The sequence below is a fragment of the Leptidea sinapis genome, chromosome 10 (assembly GCF_905404315.1).
Source record: "Leptidea sinapis chromosome 10, ilLepSina1.1, whole genome shotgun sequence".
NCBI lineage: Eukaryota > Metazoa > Arthropoda > Insecta > Lepidoptera > Pieridae > Leptidea > Leptidea sinapis.
This window is the reverse complement of record NC_066274.1, coordinates 15,695,749-15,716,950: the sequence shown is the minus strand read 5'-3', so window position 1 is coordinate 15,716,950 and position 21,202 is coordinate 15,695,749. Positions and strand designations below refer to the sequence as shown.

General features: G+C 36.0%; 1 protein-coding gene across 1 annotated transcript in view; it reads right to left on the bottom strand.

Annotated features, from left to right (window-relative positions):
• Positions 1 to 1,890: 1,890 nt before the first annotated feature.
• The window catches only part of LOC126966353 (uncharacterized), a 56,599-nt gene continuing 37,287 nt past the window's right edge, over positions 1,891 to 21,202 (bottom strand). The window contains exons 3-5 of the mRNA XM_050810351.1: positions 11,997 to 12,136; positions 8,844 to 9,026; positions 1,891 to 2,146 (exon numbers count right to left, since the gene is read on the bottom strand). Coding sequence (XP_050666308.1) covers positions 2,028 to 2,146; positions 8,844 to 9,026; positions 11,997 to 12,136 — 442 coding nt within the window. The 3' untranslated portion in view covers positions 1,891 to 2,027. The remainder of the gene's footprint in view (positions 2,147 to 8,843; positions 9,027 to 11,996; positions 12,137 to 21,202) is intronic.

Sequence of the window (21,202 nt, the reverse complement as noted above, 5' to 3'; positions counted from 1 at the left end):
CTGACCGACGGTCAATATTATATCATGTATCAGGAGCATTTGAATATTCACAAACTATATTTAAGGAACCCATACCACACTGTACTAAAATACGCTAAGAAATCTGAACTCTTAATAATCGTAGCTACTAGAAGTGATATATCCGCGTTTGGCTGGATTTAGTGCTCAATCGACGGTCAGCGCTGACGTCGGTCGAACGTAGCGCGTAGCCGTACGCTCTGACTACGTTGTGTTATTGCTACGAGTAAGAGGTAAGCAAACTCGTAAGCGCGTACAATACGCGTCTAATCAAGTTTTGCGCCAAGCCATTGCGCGTCAGACGACCGACGATTCTAGTCAGCAATTCATCAGCGCTGGATTATGCGTGTTCATATTTTCATTGCTAGAGCTACACTTGACCGACGTCAGCGCTGGCCGTCGGTCGAGAACTTAATGCAGCCTTAAAGTCGTATTACATGCGACTTAGACCACTAGCGAGTTGTTAGTGATTTAGTAGTAATCGGAACAGTGGACTTTAAACAACGCGATAATATGCTGTAGTTTAGTATATATTATACAACTATGGAAACTCGCCACAGACAGTGGCTTAGCGTGCTTTGGCGGGACCCGTATAAAAATTTGTTTGGGGGCCCTTATAGGGGGGCTTATAATTAAAAGATATATTTATTCATCATTTTTATCTATCTGTCACTTTTTTCAAATTTTCTTCAAACAATTCAAATAAAATATACACTCCCTTGCAAATAAATAAAATTGGAAAGTTTTCAATAATTTTTGCTTACGCACGTTGGGGGCCCCCGTTGCCCGAGGCCCCGTATAATTGATACAACAGATACGGCGGTCGTTACGCCCCTGAAATTCTATTACCAAAGTACTTAGGATCCGAATAGTGCGGAATTTCGTTTCGAACCATAGACATAACCATAAAAAAGTGAAGTTGTAGTTACGATCATAATGTCAAATAACGAAAAACTAAATGTCAAGTGAATGTCAAATAACGAAAAAATAAATGTCAAGTGAATTTGGGCAAAACATAAACGAAAGAGAAAATGCCTAATCGCGAACTTCGTTTCGATATTCGAATCCGAATCGCTTTCGTAATAGGAAAATGTATGATTCGTCAACCGAAACTTCGTATTTCGATTTTGGTAATAGGGCTCCTGTTCACAACCTGCAACTATACCAATCAAAATATCACATTCAGTAGGTATTTTTTTAACTAAACTGTTCTTTTTTAAAGACTATTTTTGACGATCATTTTTCCCTATGAGATTCTTAAATTATTCGTATTATCGTCATTTTAGGCAACTTATCAATATCCGTAGCGTTGCAAGAGTACATAGCAATGTATGTATAATATGTTGCAAGACAAATTAGTTGTTTCTAGGCCAAATCAGCTCATCCTTTGAGGTCAATTAGGCTTTAGGCCAAACCAGTTTATCCTGTGGTGTACTAATTATATAATATTGGGTTCAACTAGTTTGGACTAGGAAAATCTAGGTTGTCCTAAAAAGAGGTATAGCCGGTAACATACACACACACATATACATAAATATTAAGATTTTTATGATAATAAACTTAGCATTAACAACTCTTGTGTTTATTTATTTTTAAATAATATTTCCAATCAGATCCTATATTCAAAACGAGATTTCCCTTCGTAATCAAGCTTAAAGGCGATAGTACCAAAAATTCCTCAAAAACATTCCTTATGTGAACTTTGCTACTTAATAGAAAAATTTCAATAATATTATTGTTCATTATAATATGATATATTTAAAATGTAACTTTAATCTACATCTTAATCACTAATGTGGTTGGTATTATAAATTGATCTAAGTGATTTCGCAGTAACCAAACTGCGATGTATTAAAATGCTCTAATGGACCCATTTATTTCTACTCTACATTTCAATCCGGCCAGCACTTAAATGTCTATGAACACTTTGAGTTGAGTTCCTTCAACGTCACTGGAGTGTCTTCGCATTTCTGATGAATGTCTTCAAGAGAAAGCGAAGCACGCCGAGATCAGAGATAATTTGGTCGCGACACACAGCACAGGACTCCCATGCTTTTGTATAGAGATCCTCTTCTCTTGTTCCTCCAGAGTCCGCTAACTTCATCACCTTTTAGTGCAATACTGCTTTCTGCAACAAGAAACGAACACAAGAACAACTGAATGAATTTTTATATTGATTCACAATTTCTTTCATTTTTAGTTAAGTATATTAGACGCGATTTTTTTGAAAAGAATAGAAGAGAAAACACTTTATAGCAACTGCAAAACAATACCAATCTGCGGGAACTTAATCTAATTTACCAGTGGGAGGCTCCTTTGCACAGGATGCCGGCTAGATTATGGGTACCACAACGGCGCCTATTTCTGCGGTGAAGCAGTAATGTGTTAACATTATTGTGTTTCAGTCTGAAGGGCGCCGTAGCTAGTGAAATTACCGGGCAAATGAGACTTAACATCTTATGTCTCAAGGTGACGAGCGCAACTGTAGTACCACTCAGAAATTTTGGGTTTTTCAAAATCCTGAGCAGCACTGCATTGTTATAGGCAGGGCGTATCATAACCATCAGCTGAACGTCCTGCTCGTCTCGTCCCTTTTTTTCATAAAAAAACGTGTGACGTGCCTAGAACCTGTGACAAAGACTTGAGATATATTATATAGGATTTTGATTGAAATCCAAAATATCACGCTAAGTCCACTAATAAATCCTACAAATAACTCAGCAAAATTTCAATAACAAATAAATATGGCCAATAAGAGAAGATCTAACATTGTTGAGAATGTAAATGCGATGGGATAAGAAATGAAAGAGGGTTTTGTCTCGATGTGGCTAGAGTGTTCTTAATGCGTATGGAATATGGCGAGGGACAGATGCTATTAATAATCCCGCTTGGGGGAAAATCAGGGATTATCCCTCTTATTATTCGGGATTCTTATGTATTGATATATATACGATGCGAGGATATTAACAAAATTGTATCAAGATTGCAGTAGCTACGACATTTCTGAAAATACTTTTTTTTATAAGTGACTAGTTGACCCGACAGACGTTGTTCTGTATATAATAAACAAAATAATGTTTTATATGAATTTGTCAATAATATATCATAACATCAAAAATTACTTCGTAAAATATGCACCCTGCTGTCGTAATGAAATTGTTTTACAGCAAAACTGTGAAACCGTGCGTCAATAAATTCTCTCATAGAAATTATGTATGTACACATCAAAGGAAAAACAAATTTTTTGTTTTTATTTAATTTAGCAGCATTTTCCTATTTATTCACCTTTTAAACCTTCTCTGGACTTCCACAAATAATTCAAGACCTAAATTCGCCAGATTTGCTAAATTCGAGACTAACGAACAGCAATTCGTTTTTATATATATAGATAAGCTTAGATAATGCGGATTGAAAGAAAGAAGGAAAGAAAATTATTTTATGTGATCACACAGTTTATAAAGAATAAAATTAACAAAAAATATTGACAATAAAATAACACTAAATCTAAAATAAAAGCAAAAAGAATTGTGGTATGTGATCAAATAAAGGTCTCTCACACAGCATTGTGCTTGCAGGCTGCAGCGCTGCTTTTCAGTGGGAGCCTTACTTGGGTGTCATCACGGATACAGCCTGGTCAAGTTATCAATCGATTACTAACAATTTTTTTTTACAAAAATAAGGGACGAGACTAGCAGGACGTTCAGCTGCTGGTCAATTACCAGCACTGCATTGTAATGGGCAGGGTGTATCAATATACACCCTGCCCATTACAATGCAGTGCCGCTCAGGATTCTTGAAAAACCTCAAAAATTCTGAGCGGCACTACAACTGTGCTCGTCACCTTGAGACATAAGATGTTAAGTCTCATTTGCCCAGTAATTTCACTAGCTACGGCGCCCTTCAGACCGCAACACAGCTTGTTTCTACATTACTGCTTCACGGGAGAAATAGACGCCTTTGTGGTACCCATAATCTAGCCGGCATACTGTGCAAAGGAGCCTCCCACTGGAAAAAATGATGAGAAACAAGAAAAAACTAAATAAAATAAACGAAATACAAATAAAAATAAACAGGAAAATAGTTAAACAATAAAACAAAAGCAGTATTACAAAACAGGAGACCAACCCTTAATCTAAGGTGACAAGACAAGAAACTTTTTTTTATGACGAGCAAGACGTTAGTCCATGGACTTATTGTATAGTAAAGCGTATAGATGAACAAAGCGTGATAAAATAAAAAAAATTGTAATTTCTCTACTACTACCCTTCAAGCCGAAAAGGTAGCCTTTTTAACATAGTATCAAGTAATAAATAAAGGTGCATTATATGATTGAAAATATTTATGAACCATGAAGTATATTATATTAATATGCGAATACAACTAACGAACTGCACGTACTTTGCACGTAATGTGGTGAATGGTGGGTTTCGGCCGCTGGAATCAACCCGAACAGCTCCTCTGAGCACTCCCCGTAATAGATACGGTAGAAGATGCAGAGAGAATCCACCTCTCTACGTAATGCCAAAGAATCAAGCTGATCGGAGATGACTTGATCGTCGATGATTCGAGCCGCTCTTCGTTGTATGCGGTCAAATGGAAGCAGCTGGTACTGGGGAGCACCCGCTAACACTATGAACAGACGTGCCCTCTTACTTCGACAAAGTCCATTTCAAGCAACAGATCTGCGTGGTGGGGTCCAGAGCTGGAAAGGCTGCGAGGCAAAGTAAGGAAGCTGTTCAACAAAGGCAAGAACACCCGGGCACCAGACGACTGGGACGCGTACAAGCAAGCCCAGTATCGGATCAAGAAGCGTATCCGCGATAGGAAGAGGGAAGGATGGAGACGCTTCTGCACCAGTATAGAATCCACTAATTAAGCGGCTAAAGTTAAAAACATACTCTCACGCGACCCAGAGCGAGACCTAGGATGCCTGAAAAAATCTGACGGAACGCACACCAAATCCGACACCAAGACCTGCGAATTGCTCCTGAAAACTCATTTCCCTGGCTGCCGCATCACCAACACCCAGTCGTGGAATGAGGCGTCGCAGAGTAGCACACCGGACCGGACGGATTGGACTACAGCTCACAGGGTGGTAGACACAGATAAGGTAATGTGGGCACTTAATAGCTTTCTTCCATTTAAAACAGGTGGCCTTGACGGTATTTTTCCGGGGTTGCTACAATGGGGAGACACCGGGGTGCTGGCCCTGCATCTCACAGCTATACAGGGCCTGTTTAGCATACCGATACGTGCCACTCCAATGGAGGGAGGTGAAAGTAGTATTTATCCCTAAGCCCGGCAAGAGTGACTACACGAATCCCAAATCGTTTGACTACACTAATAAGTCTCACATCCTTTCTGATGAAGACTTTAGAAAGACTTTGCGATAGGGATATTAGGGAAAATGCTCTCCTACACAAACCACTACATATCAACCAAGATGCCTATAGTCAAGGCAAATCAACTGAATCTGCCCTTTACTGCGTAACATCACTTGCCGGTAATGGTCTATCACGTAAACAATCAACTTTAGGTGCATATTTTATTGATATTGAAGGCGCCTTTTATAAAACTCCTTTTACTAGCATAGGCCGAGCGCTAGCTGAACACAATGTCGATCCTAAAATTGCCAGGTGGATAGACAACATGTTGAGGCACAGAGCGATACGTTTTACTGTGAACACCAACACAAGATGTGTGGTGGCAACTGGATGCCCACAAGGAGGGGTACTCTCACCACTCCTTTGGAACCTTGTGGTGGACGAGCTTATCGCGCAGCTAAACAGAAAGAAACTATACACAGTAGGCTATGCGGACGATCTCGCCATTCTAATAACAGGTCCATTCGAGAATGTCCTATGTAATCTCATGAGATCTGCTTTTAAGATAATCGAAGAATGGTGCACACAACATCGGCTAACCGCTAATCCATCAAAGACTTATTTAATACTTTTCACTAACAAACGCAATTTTGGCAATATTACATTACCAAAGTTGTTCAATACCGAGATAAGCCTTACTAAAGAAGTTAAATACCTGGGGGTCATACTGGACAGTAAGCTGCTTTGGAATAAACACATAGACCACAAGCTGGAAAAAGCATGTATAATATTTTGGCAATGTAGAAGACTCGTAGGGAGAACCTGGGGTCTTGCTCCAAAGATATGTAAATGACTATATACAGCAGTTATTAGACCAATTATCACCTACGGAGCAATAGCTTGGTGGCCCAGGACAGAGCTAACAACCGTACAAACCAAGCTGCAGCGATTCCAACGGCTGGCCTGCACAGCCATAACTGGTTGCATGCGCACTACGCCAACGTCTGCCCTAGAAACCATTCTAGAGCTCACACAAGCTCACACATACATATCCAACATGAGGTGACAATGTCGGTTCTCCGCCTGAAGCTGATGGGTGTATGCAAGAATGATGACTGCCTCACAGGAAACCTCTGGAACAGAGTAAGGAAAGATTTCCCACTCTGTGAGGCACCCTGTGATAGAATACCCAAAACACACATCTTTCAAAAGAATTACCGCATTCAACTGTTCGAAGTGGGAGCAGACTAGTCAGGTGTAAATGAACTCAGAATTTACACAGACGGTTCCAAAATGGCAGCCGGAACTGGAGCTGGCATCTTCTCACAGGAACTGAATATACACACCTCTATACCCTTAGGCACACACAGCTCCATATTCCAATGCGAATGCATAGCCATCAAGGAAGCTGCTGGACGCGATACTAAGAAGGAAAATACATGGATATTATATCCGTATTCTATCCGATAGTATGGCAGTACTGACTGCGCTGGGGAGCAACACCTATAACTCAGCGCTGATATACGAGTGTCACCGATCCTTAGAACGAGCTGCCTCTAACAACTGGGTAACTCTGCAATGGATCAAAGGACACAGCGGTTCGTTGGGGAACGATGCAGCGGATGAACTTGCAAGGCGGGGTTCGGAAACGCAAGTGGCTGGCTCAGGGCCAGTCCTGCCGCTACCCTTTAGCCAAATGCGGTCATGGATACGCTCTCTCACCAACAACCTACACAGAACCCGATGGACAAATGTCTCAGGCTGTAGACAGTCGAAAGAGGGGATTCCTGCACTATCGCCCAAACTGACACGTCGACTTATTAGCCTAAACATCCGAATTATGGTCGGCACCCTAACGGGTCACACATCACTGAACAAACGCCTATTTACAATCGGCGTTACGGACAGTCCTAAGTGCAGAGCTGTCTAATCGAAGATGAAACGGTCACTCATGTAATCCTGGAATGTGCTGGGGTAGCCAACCAACGGGCCCAAACTTTAGTAAATACAAGGTCGCTCCAGGAAGTCTGCGAACACCCCAGGAGTGTTCTGAACTTCTGGAAGGAGCTGGGCTGGTTGGAATGACAGGTCAACACTGCACGCAAAATGGACCCAATTAAGCGGTCAAATTGCGGAAACAGGAGCCCTTTACCAATAGCAATAAAAAATTTGGGGCGTGTCGTGCGAAGGTGGAGTTCAGCGGCAGGTATCAGGTCACACAGCTCTTCGGAACTCTTCCCGTGATAAAGGCGATAGAACACCAAGCGATCTAATCGTTCACAGAGCACTGGATTCTCGACAATTCAAGTAGCTCTGCGTTGCACGTGGTCAAATGGTTCGAACTGATACTGGGTTGCGCCAGCCCAGAGATGAGAGAAATACTCGATAATATGTGGCCAGACCTGTGCTTTGTAGAGCGCTAGAATATGGATCGGTTTGAAGTATTGCCGCATATCTTTATATATATAATTCTTGTGTGCGTGTGTATGTCACTGAACTCCTCTTAGACGGCTGGACCGATTTTGATGATATTTTTGTGTGTTCCAGTGAATTTGAGATTGGTGTGTGTCTTCAGGTGGATTCGATAATGGTTTAGATTCACAATTAAACTACATCCTAAACGGCTGGACCGATTTTGATGATTTTTTTTGTTTGTTTCAGTGAATTTGAGATTGGTTTAGATTCTCAAATCCGTCCCTATAATATAATTCTCTTGCTTATGTGTATATTAGTGAACTCCTTCTAACGGCTGGATCGATTTTTCAAATTTAAGACGTGTGTACAGGACAACATCTGTTGGGTCCACTAGTGATAAATAAATTAAAAAATATAAGTACGCACGCAAAAGTTACACTTCTATAACGTAAGATAATACCTTAAAAAATTATCCTCGTGCTATTTTATTAATGTCGAAAGAACAATACTGTAATTAATATAACCAGCTAACGTCAGGTTGTCGAATTTGCGTGACGGTGTGCGCGCGCATCGTTAAAATTCAGTCTGATAATAATTTTTCCCAAACGCGCCAAAAGAAGTATAACTTCCAAAACTCATTATAATTTTATTTCATTAGTCACCTTTATTAAGGATTGGTCTCCGCTGTGCTCCAACATTAGGTACGCCCAAGTGGGCATACTCGAGCCAGTCTCGAACAATGTATGACGTTGACGTTCCACATGTTCTGTTAAACTTTGGTAATAATTGAAGATAAAATGCTGGGTTGCGTAGTATTACTTTGTAAAAATAATACTACAAGAAATAAGAAAGACACTGGGGTCACATATCATCAGTAAGTATTTTGTGTTTTATTAATTTCAATGTAAATTAACACTAAGCGTATGTTTTATTAATGTGTTTTTAATTAGAAAGATGTCTCATAGTTGCCGTAATAAAAAGCCATTGTTCTTAGGTAGTCCGGTATCTAGCTGGAGCGCAGCGGAGACCAATCCTTAATCTAAGTTACATGTTCAGTGTTTCACATATTATGTAACTGCTACTTACCTAATTGATTTAAACTTTCATGCTGCGGAAGGTACTCCTGGATGTCGCTAAATATTCTGGTGATCTCCTGAGTGTCTTTGGCGATGCTGCACAGCTCCTCCTGATTGAAATCTGGTGTGATCTGCTTACAAAGCAGTATCTGGCTTATCACGTTGCCAAAGTTGGATGGACCGGCGCGGTTTTCTACAGGAAATAAACTTCATTATTTTTTGTATATTTATTATTTTTATTTAAGTACTACAGAGCATGGAAATGTTAATTTTAATTATAGTTGTGATCTACATCTTCACTCAAATGTGTGTAGGATATTCTAAAAACACTTTTATTTTAATATTTGTGGTCAGGGATGTTAAATTGGAAGGACGGTAAGTCATAACAAAAAAAGGTAAAACCGTGCATTGAATATTTTTAACTTATATAATTTATACGTTATGATATATTATAGATATAGGATATTACTATATCCTGACTGTGACAGCTGTGAACACGTCGAAAAAATAGCGGCAAACAGTTAACCTCTATTTTCTGTAACGCACGCAAATAAAACCAAATTGACGTATCGCGAGCGTAAGACGTAGCTTGTCATGCACACTTAATTATTAAACATGGGCTGTTTTCATCTGTTGCCTTACAGCAAGAGGCTCTGTCTAGACCTATAAATGATGGTGTACGCAATTAAAATGCGCGGTTATAAGACGTCTGTTTCGAATGACAATTGATGACAGCGTCACAGCAGACATCCGCTGTCAGATACACGCTCGAGCCAATTTGTACAATTTTGTTACAGTTTTCAAGCACAATCGACTTTCACATGACGTATTTTCCTGTGACCTATTTCCAGTAGCTCATTATACTAATTAACCAAAATAAATAAGTTAAATTAACTTAATTATCGTGCTTACTTTGTGGTTCCTGTGTAATATCACAAAGCGAGATACTTGACTGATATTTTAAATTATTCAAGATGGCGTCGCTATAGTTGTTGACTTTAATATTTTTACAGTTTCCAATATATTATTTTGAATAAAAAATTGTTTGTGCATTTTCGCATTGGGTCTGCAACTTAACCTATTCGAATTTAAGGAATTTTCATGTTTTTAATCTAAATAATCGTTGGTTCTAATAACTATATTATAATATAAAATATGGGTTATGTATCTTAGACAATCTATACGTTTTAGATAGACAGTGACAGCTGTGAACAATAAAACAGAGTAACTGTCGTATTGCGAGTGTAAGAAACAGCTGTCATGCACACTAAAGTAATAAACCTGGCCTGTTGTTATGCGTTGCTTAACAGCAAGAGGTAATACTTACAAAATAAACAAAAGAGTATGCGGTGCAAACTAATATATAAGATGTTAAAGTATGATTGATAATAATTGCCGATTTGTACTGATAAATGCAAAATTGTTTTTGGTAGGTCAATTAATATATTGATTTAATTGAAGTATTAAATCCAGTTAGTAGGTATATATATATATATATTTAACGGGAAGGTCATTTATGCCTCTGCGGTAATACTCTGAGGACCTTATTTAAAAAAAATGTATCGTAAAAAATAAATGAACAACATTACAAGGCCTATTATAATTAAATTGAATTTGAAAAAGCTTTGTGAAAGCATTGTGTATTACTATATATATATGTACATAACAAATCAAAAAAGTCAATTAGAGCCAACAGGGTAAGATGCGAAAGAAGGTTTCAAAAGCCGTCTGAGCTTGTGAGGTCCTTCGTTATCAATAATGATGAAGATCTGTAAATTAGCAGATGCTGCCTCACTGTGAGGTTTTGCCATCAAACAAATAAAAAGACGTGTGGCACTCGGGGACTGCCGCGGTAAAGCTATTGCATAGCATTTTTTATCAACTTATGCAATTATAATTATTTATTTATTTTATTTATGCAGTATTTTTGTTTTTGGTAAATTAATTTTAAAAAAAGCAAACGGGAAGTGAGTAAACTTTAACTTGCAAGATTTGATTACAGACAGACAACGGGACAGGTGAAACTAAATAAAACTGCTTGTCATAATAATAAAAATTAAAAAAACGTGATAAAACACATCAAGATGCACCCCAGGCTCGAACCTGGGACCTTCTGCACAAAAAGCATAAGTGATAACCGCTGTTCTACGGCAACTGTAATGCTAATTTTGTTCAATTTTGTATATTCTAGAATAAACCTATTATCGATGTTATTATACGAGTATACTTTTCAATTACAATGTTAATGCATTTATTTATACAGAGATAAAAAAAAATATAGTAGAACAATGAACCTAAAACTAAAAACCTTAAAAAGTATAATTTAACAACTAAAATATATAATTAGACGGAGTCCCTTCAGGCAAGGTTCTTAAGATACTGGCAGCGTTCCCCCTTTGAATAGCTAGACTAATTCTTTGTCCGAGGTAGCTGCCAGCTCTACGGTCTCCTGTGATGTCGATTAACCTTTTTGCTTTTTCCTTAAAAAGCCTTATAGTGCTCGGACCTCACGGACCAAGGGTCTCGACACCAAATGGGACAAAATCATATTCGGAACCTAGAACCCTGTATTTGCATGCTTTATTTGTATTTTTCATCCATTTCAATTAATCTCTTGTTTAGTTTATAATGTTTTAATATTAAGTTGCTCAAACATAATGATTTCCACTTATTGGGGTGACATCTAAAATATATCTAAGTTAGTTATTGTGAGAGCCAGTGGACTCCTTTGCACAGGAAGCCGGCTTGATTATGGGTACCACAACGGCGTATTTCTGCCGTGAAGCAGTAATCTGTAAACATTACCGTGTTTTGGTCTGGAGGGCGCCGTAGCTATCGAAATTACTGGGCATATGAGAATTATCATCTTATGTCTCTAGGTGACGAGCGCAATTGCAGTGCCGCTCAGAATTTTTGGGTTTTTCAAGAATTTCTTAAGGTTTTTCTGAGCGGCACAGTATTGTAATGGGTAGGGCGTATCAATTGGCACCAGCTAAACGTACTGCTCATCTCGTCCCTTATTTTCATAAAAAAATATTGAAATTGTATTGGTGCTCATCCTGTTGGAGCAATAAAAAAATAAAGGAATATCACACGAGCAAAGTCGCGAGTAGTTGCTAGTAATAATAAGGAGGCTATCAAAGTATTGGGATAAAAAGCTTACCGTAATAAGAGCTCATATCTATTGGCATGAGCTGCACGAGTCTGTGACACTTGGCAAGCTCCCGAAGTAGCTGTTGAGACATGAAGTATAATAGCACCAATTGTGGCTGTTCAGCACAGCCGTCGCGTTCACCACTCGTTCTATATGCAACAAAAAAGAACAATTATAATATTACAAGTGAATTTTTTTCAAATTTTTAAATTTCTCGCTACAATGACGATAATAATAATAATAATAATAATTCTTTACCGTTAGTTAAAATAAGAGAATATATAATTCATCGAAATAAATCAATTTTCCATAATATCATTTCGGAGCAACCTGTAAGTAATGTAGTCGCCACGCGCTAGCGTAGGTACTACACGTCCCACATCGCCGTAGCGGCCTCGTAGGTGTGTAACGCCTACGTAAGGCTGATTAAAATTTTGTTTTTTTAATATATAATTTGTTTGTTTGAAAATTTTAATTGATTTTGAGATTTTTTCTGTGGTTACGGTTAAAGTACCTTTATTGAGTTCATTTAATTTAACGTTGTTAGTTAGTATTGTTTTACGAGTATACAGCGTAAAACAAGTGAAAAAAGTTGGAATTGAAATAGTGTAAGGAGATAAAAACATATTTAAGACATAGAGTCACTGACCTGAACAGATACCACTGGACAGGCTGTTCCATATGAATGACAGCAATTTTTGTGCCTATTTGAAGCGCCACTAGCGAGCGTCCAGAGAACTAATTTTGACGTATAATACAAATGGCTGCGAAGGAATGAACAATACTATCAAGTAGTTTTGGCATTTTGAATTATTTTCTTTCGTTTTCCGTGTTATTTATACTTCAAGAATCAACGTTTTAAAGTACACATTTTTTTTTAAATAGTATCCCACCATCCATCGATGTTTGCTGAGGTTGTCATCACTAGTTTTAGTACCGCAGACTCTCGGTACATGGCCGACAGCGCCAAAATGGCGAATAACAAACAGGGACAAAAGCAATTTGACAGCCGTCAGTCCAGTATAATAGAGGTCAGTGCATAGAGTGGACAAAACAAAGACAAAATTTAATCCAAAAATTAAGTGAGAGTTGAACAAAGCAAACAGAATTTTGTAACGAGGCGGTACTCGAATGGTTAGCTCAGTTGGTTAGAGCACCGGCACGGAACGGCGGAGTTCGTGGGTTCGAATCCCGCATCGTTCATAAAATTTTGTTTTTCAAATTTTATTTGTGTATTAATCCTAGAAGTGACGTTCATCACTTTAAAAACATAACATATTGTTTAGATTTACAAGAGCGACATCTCAAGTCAATTTCCTAATATGCAAATATTGGGGTTGAGCAGGTTATCAACTGTAAAGTAGATCCTGTAGATGAAGCCACAACCTGAGAGTTGAACAAAGCAAACAGAATTTTGTAACGAGGCAGTACTCGAACGGTTAGCTCAGTTGGTTAGAGCACCGGTACGGAACGCCGCAGGTCGTGGGTTCGAATCCCGCATCGTTCATAAAATTTTGTTTTTCAAATTTTATTTGTGCAAAAATTAATACTAAGTGATAATTAAATCTTTTAGTCAGTTGTGTGACATATTGAACAGAGCGGTCGTGTGTGTACCTTTCAATATATTGTCCTATAATTTATACTTATTATTTATTTTATTTATTTATTTATAACAGCTAAAACTAAAAATAAAATGGTCACACAAAACCATCTTGATGGTTTGTCTGTGGGATCATTGCAATCTTAATTATAACCTTTATTAACTTAAATATATGTAAAGTTATGAAGTTTTTTTATGAACGTGGAGGTGAAAATTTTTACTTAAAATTATTTAACATTACTAAGGACTCTTATTATTTAAATGTTGATGTATAATGTGTCAAGATTGTCTGTATAATGTTTTTTTAACATATTTTTAAACTTTATTTTATTAGGTTCGTGTCTTACTCGTATATCTGCTGGTAAACTATTGAATATATATAGGCTTCTCTTTTTTAATATTCTATCTCCGTAATAATAAAAAAAAAGAATAATAAGCTGAAATGAACTTGATTTTATTAACAATTATTATTTCTTGGTGTCTTTTGGTTCAAAATTTTCCCAAACACTGACATAATTTCAAAGAGTTCATAATTTACGACTTAAGTACATAACTTGTGTCTTTCAGATATATTACCGGCTATAGCTATGTAAATATTGATGCGATTACTAATTACGACAATAATCATAACCACCATGTTCACGAAGGATCCTTACATGAACATTGAATTCAAGCTCTAAAGGTTGATAGATACAATATACAATAATTTATATTTTACAATTTATTGTTTATCATTTTTTATGAAATATTTGAAATTTAAAAAGCTTTTAAGTGTAAACATGATTTATTTACTGGATGAAGTACCTTACAAAATAATTTGTTATGTATTTATTATAAAATATTATTAAAATAGTGGCCGTTGAGTTTCTCGTATGTTCTTCTCACGAGCTCTACTTTTTCCGAAGATACGGTAGATGCAGTTATTTAAAAGAAATATTTATTATGACGATTCAAAAGCGCTTTGCTTAAGCCCAATTGAAAAAAGTTTATTTGACTTTGACTTTAAAAAAAGCATATCTTGGTTATGTCTTATGTAATGAGAGGTACGGCCTTTTACATCTTCTGATGTTGGCAAAAATAGCAATCGAAGCGCTGGAAGTAGAAAGATCTCATCTGTCAGAAACAGCAATGGACAAAACCTAAACTGATTAATAAACTGCCAAGTAACCCGTCAGTGGCTAAGCTGCCACAAAGCGCGTGGCGCCCATGGCATTATTAAGCCGCCGCGCGTTACCGACGCCAAGGTCAACGGGCTTGGGTTACAATAAAATTTATTGCTTTTGAAGCGTTTCGGCTTGTTTATAAAAACGAACGTCAATGCTTTTGTTATTAAACAAGCTAGCGCTTTGTTAGATAACATAAGCAATAATACTTTTTAAGACTTGACTGAACACCGATCAACTTATCGTGCTCAACTATTATTAGTATCAAGTACTTTTTCTTGTATTTGTAAAATTATAAGTATTATCTGTATAGCTAAGTTTCTAATGATTGTGAATATTTTTTTTTCTTTTGTTAATTTAACAATGTTGGTGTAGACTAAATTTAGCAATTGTAGAAACCTCAGTGGTTTTTAATGCTTTGAAACCTCCTGTAAAATTTGTTTTTTATCATAAATTACTAAAAAAATATCATTTCTGAATGGGAGATTATTCGCATGGTACTAAATAGGATCAAATATACTGGCATACGGAGAGACTGGATATGTATTCCTTATTAAAGGCAAATGGCATAAGAGGTATTTATGTTCTCAAAATTGGTTACTATAGAATTATATTTGATGTCATTTCTAGTAAACTAGATACTACTATCGTTTCGGAAACAAATGGCGCTCTGAAAGAAAAGAAGTGGCGCAAGAAATTCATCCAGTATTTTTGTTTGCGCTCTTTTTAATAAAAATATACAATATTGTAGTGTCACTGTTATTGTTAGAAAATAATCATAATCTAGTCCCAGAGTGTCCGATCACTTAGAAATTCAACTGTGGAGTAATAGGATTTACGACAGAGCCATTTTTTAATAAAATATTTAAATTTATTTATAGATAATGTCTGAACAGGGGCTGGGACTTTATTATAAAAGTGTATACATTTACCCCTAAAGCTATTATGAAGAATTTATTGTATAGAATTCCACATTATATAGGTTACCGGTAACATACCTACGCATTGATTTAAAGTTTACATTTAACTATAAAGTCTACTTTTCGAAGAGACCTCGTTAACTATTTTAATAAATACATATCTGTTTAACATCCAACAAAATTACAAACCGAACAAATTATCGCCCCAACAATCCCCCGAAACCCAACAAAAGATACCTGATTTATTAGTTTCGTGGTTTACCGCGCTTACGGAAACCATTTGGGATTGGAAACTTTTACAATGCTAATTACCTTCCTTCGACGCTGTTTGTGAGGGCACTTTATCGTTTGATATGCTAACAATCACCTTTTATCATTTACCTGTTGTAACTGATTACTGTTTTTTGTTTTTTTTTAAAGTGAAAACCCTCACGTCTGGGATTAATACATAAATAAAATTTGAAAACAAAATTATATGAACGATGCGGGACTCGAACCCATGAGCTCTCGCGTTCCATGCGTGTGCTCTCCCAACTGAGCTAACCGTTCGGGTGACGTATCGTCATAAAATCTTGTATGCTTAGTTCAATTCTCAGGTTGTGGCTTCATCTATAAAGTCTACTTTAAATATTGATAACCTGCTCAACCCCAATAACATAACAAATTGCTAAGATTTACAAGAGCGACATCTCAAGTCAATTTCCTAATATGCAAATATTGGGGTTTTCAAATGTTATTTATGTAGTTTATCATGAAGCAATCATCGTATTATTACGTTGCTTTTGCCAGACGATTATCTGTCAATAGAAAAATTGATGTAAGTATTCGGGAATAATGTAGTCTAAAGTCATCGAAAATGTGTTATCAAAGCTTATGAGTTAAAAAATCAAACAAAAACGTATTTCTGAATGATTTTATAATATTATATAGTAATAAAATGATAATAAATAATATTTGTGTAAACACATTCTACATTACCGCTTTATAATTGACAATTTTTTAAATTATTAAAATGGATATAGCATGTTATCCTTAGGTTATAGACATATTATGCCGTCGCGAACTTGTCTGAAGACCTTTTTATGATACACAAATCCACCATACATAATTGTGTTATATCTCAAAGGGTTTACACAACGTTTTCGTTGAACGCTCCAGACGGCTTAGTATTTTCCGACACCTCCAACAAATATCGTTAATGTATACAAATATTCAAACAAAAACTTAACAAATTATACACTAAAACCTCTACGCTATCCATTGGTGAGAACAGCATTAAAATCGGTGTAATAGTTTTTGAGCTTGTCGCGATCAAACACATAGGCGCCGGAGGACTTCGCTTTATAATATCTATACATACATATAAATAAAATTGAAGTGTCTGTTTGTAATATTGAATCAACCGTTTTTTTACTACATGTATATGAATATATATATGGTACATACACCAAAATAACATTTTTTACAATTTTTGTCTGTCTGTGTATATGAATATATATATGGTACATACACCAAAATAACATTTTTTACAATTTTTGTCTGTCTGTCTGTCTGTTTGTTCCGACTAATCTCTGAAATGGCTGGACCGATTTTGTAGGGACTTTTAGTGTCAGGTAGCTGATGTAATAAGGAGTAACTTAGGCTACGTATATTTTAGAAAAATTCTGTTATTTTAGAAAAATAAAGTAATGTTACAATGTCCAAGAAACAGTCTAACTCTAAAAATAATTTAAATGGCAAAACAACGTATTCCGGGTCAGCTAGTGTAGTGATAAATACGATATATACGCGTACGAGTCCGTTGCCTCGTTGCGTCGCGTTGAAAAAAAAAAGTTCAGTAGTAAAAACACGCCATATTCTGAAAGTATGTTAAAATATACATATCATTTCATTCTTTGGGTTGTTTTTACTATTTTATGTTACACCCATTCTTTAAATACTCTATTAAAGATTCTGAAACAGTTAGCTTATTGCCAACATTAAAACACCTAATGTTCTAATAACCATTACATCATCCAAAAGAGTGTTTTAATGTTGTACTGAATTTCATAACAACACTCCTATTTTTTTTCATTCCCTTCATGCTCAAAGAGTTTTAACAGAGAGCCACATTCTTATTGCTCGATGCGTGGCATCTGTATGAATTTCAAAAAAAGAAAATTTTGGTTTACGCACGTTCCACATCACCAGAACGTCGCGCGCCGTAAAAAAAAATAGGTCATTCGAATCCCCGCCATTTTTCTTCGATATTTTTATTGTTTTGTTTACAAAAAATGAGCGATTAATTTCTAGAAGAACATAATATTCAAGTGAATTTTAATTATTGCACTATACAAAATGTAAATTACTACTAAAATAAATAATTCTTGCATTAATACTTAGTTTATTTGTATATAATCAGTAATGGATGATATAAGGTTAGTACTAGGACTAGCTGTTTTAATGTTAGCAGTAAGCTAACTGTTTCAGAATCTTTTAGAGGATTTATATTTTGGGTGTAGATAAAGTCTTGTATGCAACTGTTGATAATTAGGTATTAAAACACTCATGTGATACTATTATCACACTCGGCTTCGCCTCGTGAGATAAATCCACATTCGTGTTTTAATACACCTTATTACACAACAGTTGCATAAATAACTATTACACAACTGTATTAATAATGTCGTGTGATACACGGGTGTGTAGCGTATTGCAAACGAGCTGACATTAACAACCTCGAGCCGAAAGCAAGGGTTTTTAATGTCACGGGTTTCATTTTGACGAGATTGTTACCTTCCACCATTGTATCATAATTGACTATTTATTAAAAATTTCGATTATATCATGTCCCCCTAAAATATATTAAAACAATGGAATTTAACAAAAAATTCTGTTATACTCGATAGCGCTTTTTTCAGAATTGATACTTTAGTATGTCTGACCATAGGAAAAAACTATGGAATGATTAGCTAATGGGAGCATCAAAATCTACATCAAGAAAAAAAAGCAAAAGCCAAATAGGCTTCGAAGAAAATGGGAGTCATAAATAGAGCACGGCAATACTTCAAGCCGGCCCACATTTTAGCGCTCTACAAAGCGCAGTTTTTTTTTATTATTTATCTAAATACATAGTTTACAAAATGTGAACAAATAAGTTACATTGTAAAAACCACAGAGGTTTGACCTCAATGCACTATCTTAGTTTACGCCTTATTTCAGTTTTTTACAAAACAAATATAATCTTAACATTAAATTCTATACCTACATACAATTATTAATATCTATAGAAAGTAACAATTACATTAATTACATACTAATACCTACAAGAAATCAACTACAAATAATATGTACCTTACCAATATTTATTTCAACACGAAGCAACCAAAAAACAGATTTTTCAAACTAGGTAAATAAAATAAGTACCACCGTACAATTAAGTAAACCGTACACAACGAGCGCTCGGCGCAAACTCGGCGCAACAAGGTCCGGTCACATATGGAGTATTGCTGTCATCTCTGGTCTGGCGCACCCCAGTATAAGCTCGATCCATCTGACCGCGTGCAACGCAGAACAACTCGAATTGTCGGTGACCCAGTGGTCGGTGAACTGCTGGATCACTTGGCGTTGCGTAGAGACATCGCTTCATTTTGTGTCTTCTACCGCATTTATCAAGGGGAGTGTTCCAAAGAGCTATTTCATGTGATTCCTGCCACCGAATTTCACCTTCGTACGACACGCCACTAATTAGGATATCATCCCCACCATCTTGATGTGTGGCGGCCCTCCACAGTGCGGTTTTCAAGGAGCTTTCTTTCACGTACTACAAAGCTGTGGAATGAGCTTCCTTGTGCGGTGTTTTCGGAATGATACGACACGGGTACCTTCCAAACAAGCTCATACACCTTCCTTAAAGGCCGGCAACGCTCCTGCGATTCCTCTGGTGTTTGTAAGATAATGTGGGCGGCCTTTGTCCTCGTTTTAAAAAAAAAACCCTTTTAGTACTTTGTCAAAAATTTTAATGTTCTTCACACTCTTTGCTAAGGATGCATCGAATTTCATAAATAGATAAACACATATTAAATAATATTATTATACTTTTTACAAGAAATATTTAAGAATTGACCGTTTCAGTATTTTTATACGCGTTTTAATGTATTAACTACGCTTGTATGTATGTATATAATGGATTTTGTACGTTAATTTTACGCACTTCAAGATTACGATTTACTGAAAAATGTCATAAATTTGATGTCACTGTAATGATTAGTTAAGGCAATGAAGAAGAGTAAATACTCTATGTAATAAGTATAAATGAGAACAATAGTCATAATTCAAATTAAAATTTCCTTACTCAGTGTTTCCTGAAATTGCGAATTAGCCTTCGCAACGTTCGTCTACCCTTAGTAATCAGCGTCATCACACTACCACGATTCCTTAGAGGTCCTTTGTAACTACCAGATTAGTAAAAAAACACTTAAGTCCCCCTTAAAACGTGATCACGAAAAGTCTCGAAACGTTGGGTTAACTAAAATAATAATAAAAATGTAATTTTTACGCAAAATCTAATGTTACAATTACACGCGTTTAATATATAATCCTCTAGAAAGTGTTTTATTGAAAAAATACTTTTATTAATATTATTTCTTGAACAATTATATGCTACAATTTAAACAATTCTATAAGGTATTTCAGTAAAATCTTTATGAAATATATAATATATTCATTATAAAATTATTAAAATCAAATAAATAATGTATGTTGCTTGTAACATAGTACTCGAATAGTCAAACGAACGATAATATATATTTACCACGATTATAATTGGGAAAGAATTATAAAAATCATGAGATTTGAATTGTGTGAACATGAATTCCGAATATTGAGAGAGATTTAATTATAAATCTCATTGTATTTGTGATTTTGTTTGGTTAAAACAATTGAGTATTGACCGAAAAATAACTATGATCTGAATTTTTTATTGAATTAGAATTTTTCAATATGACAATCAAATGACGTTTATACCAAGTTTTGATTAAACTCAAACTTTGTACTGGCAGCTAAGCTAATGTAATGTAGGTAACTTACGGTGTAGCATAATCATATTAGTTCAAATTATCGTGAATAATTCAGTTACGTACTTAGTTACTGATAATACTACAACTAACTTAATAATGTAATATTGAAGTAATAAAATAATGTATATGGATTAATTAGGCCGGTTGTAGATCAAAAAAATTGCGCGTATACAAAGTACACATGTCAGAAGTGAACCCGCATTGTGCGTGAACCTCTAAACTGCATATGAAGTCCTGGTACATGCTGCTAGGATGACACATTATTTCAACCGCTTTGAAAGACATTACTATCACCGCTACCATATTTATGTTCTCCTAGTGTCTATGTAGTAACGTCAGAATATATTAAGGTATATTCGCGTCATACATAAGACAATCTCTTCTTCAAGTATGATCGCCTGGTAACAAAACACTGTATAATGCTTCCTATCTCATTTTCTGCCACATTAAATCTTATGAATTTATGTGTCTGTGT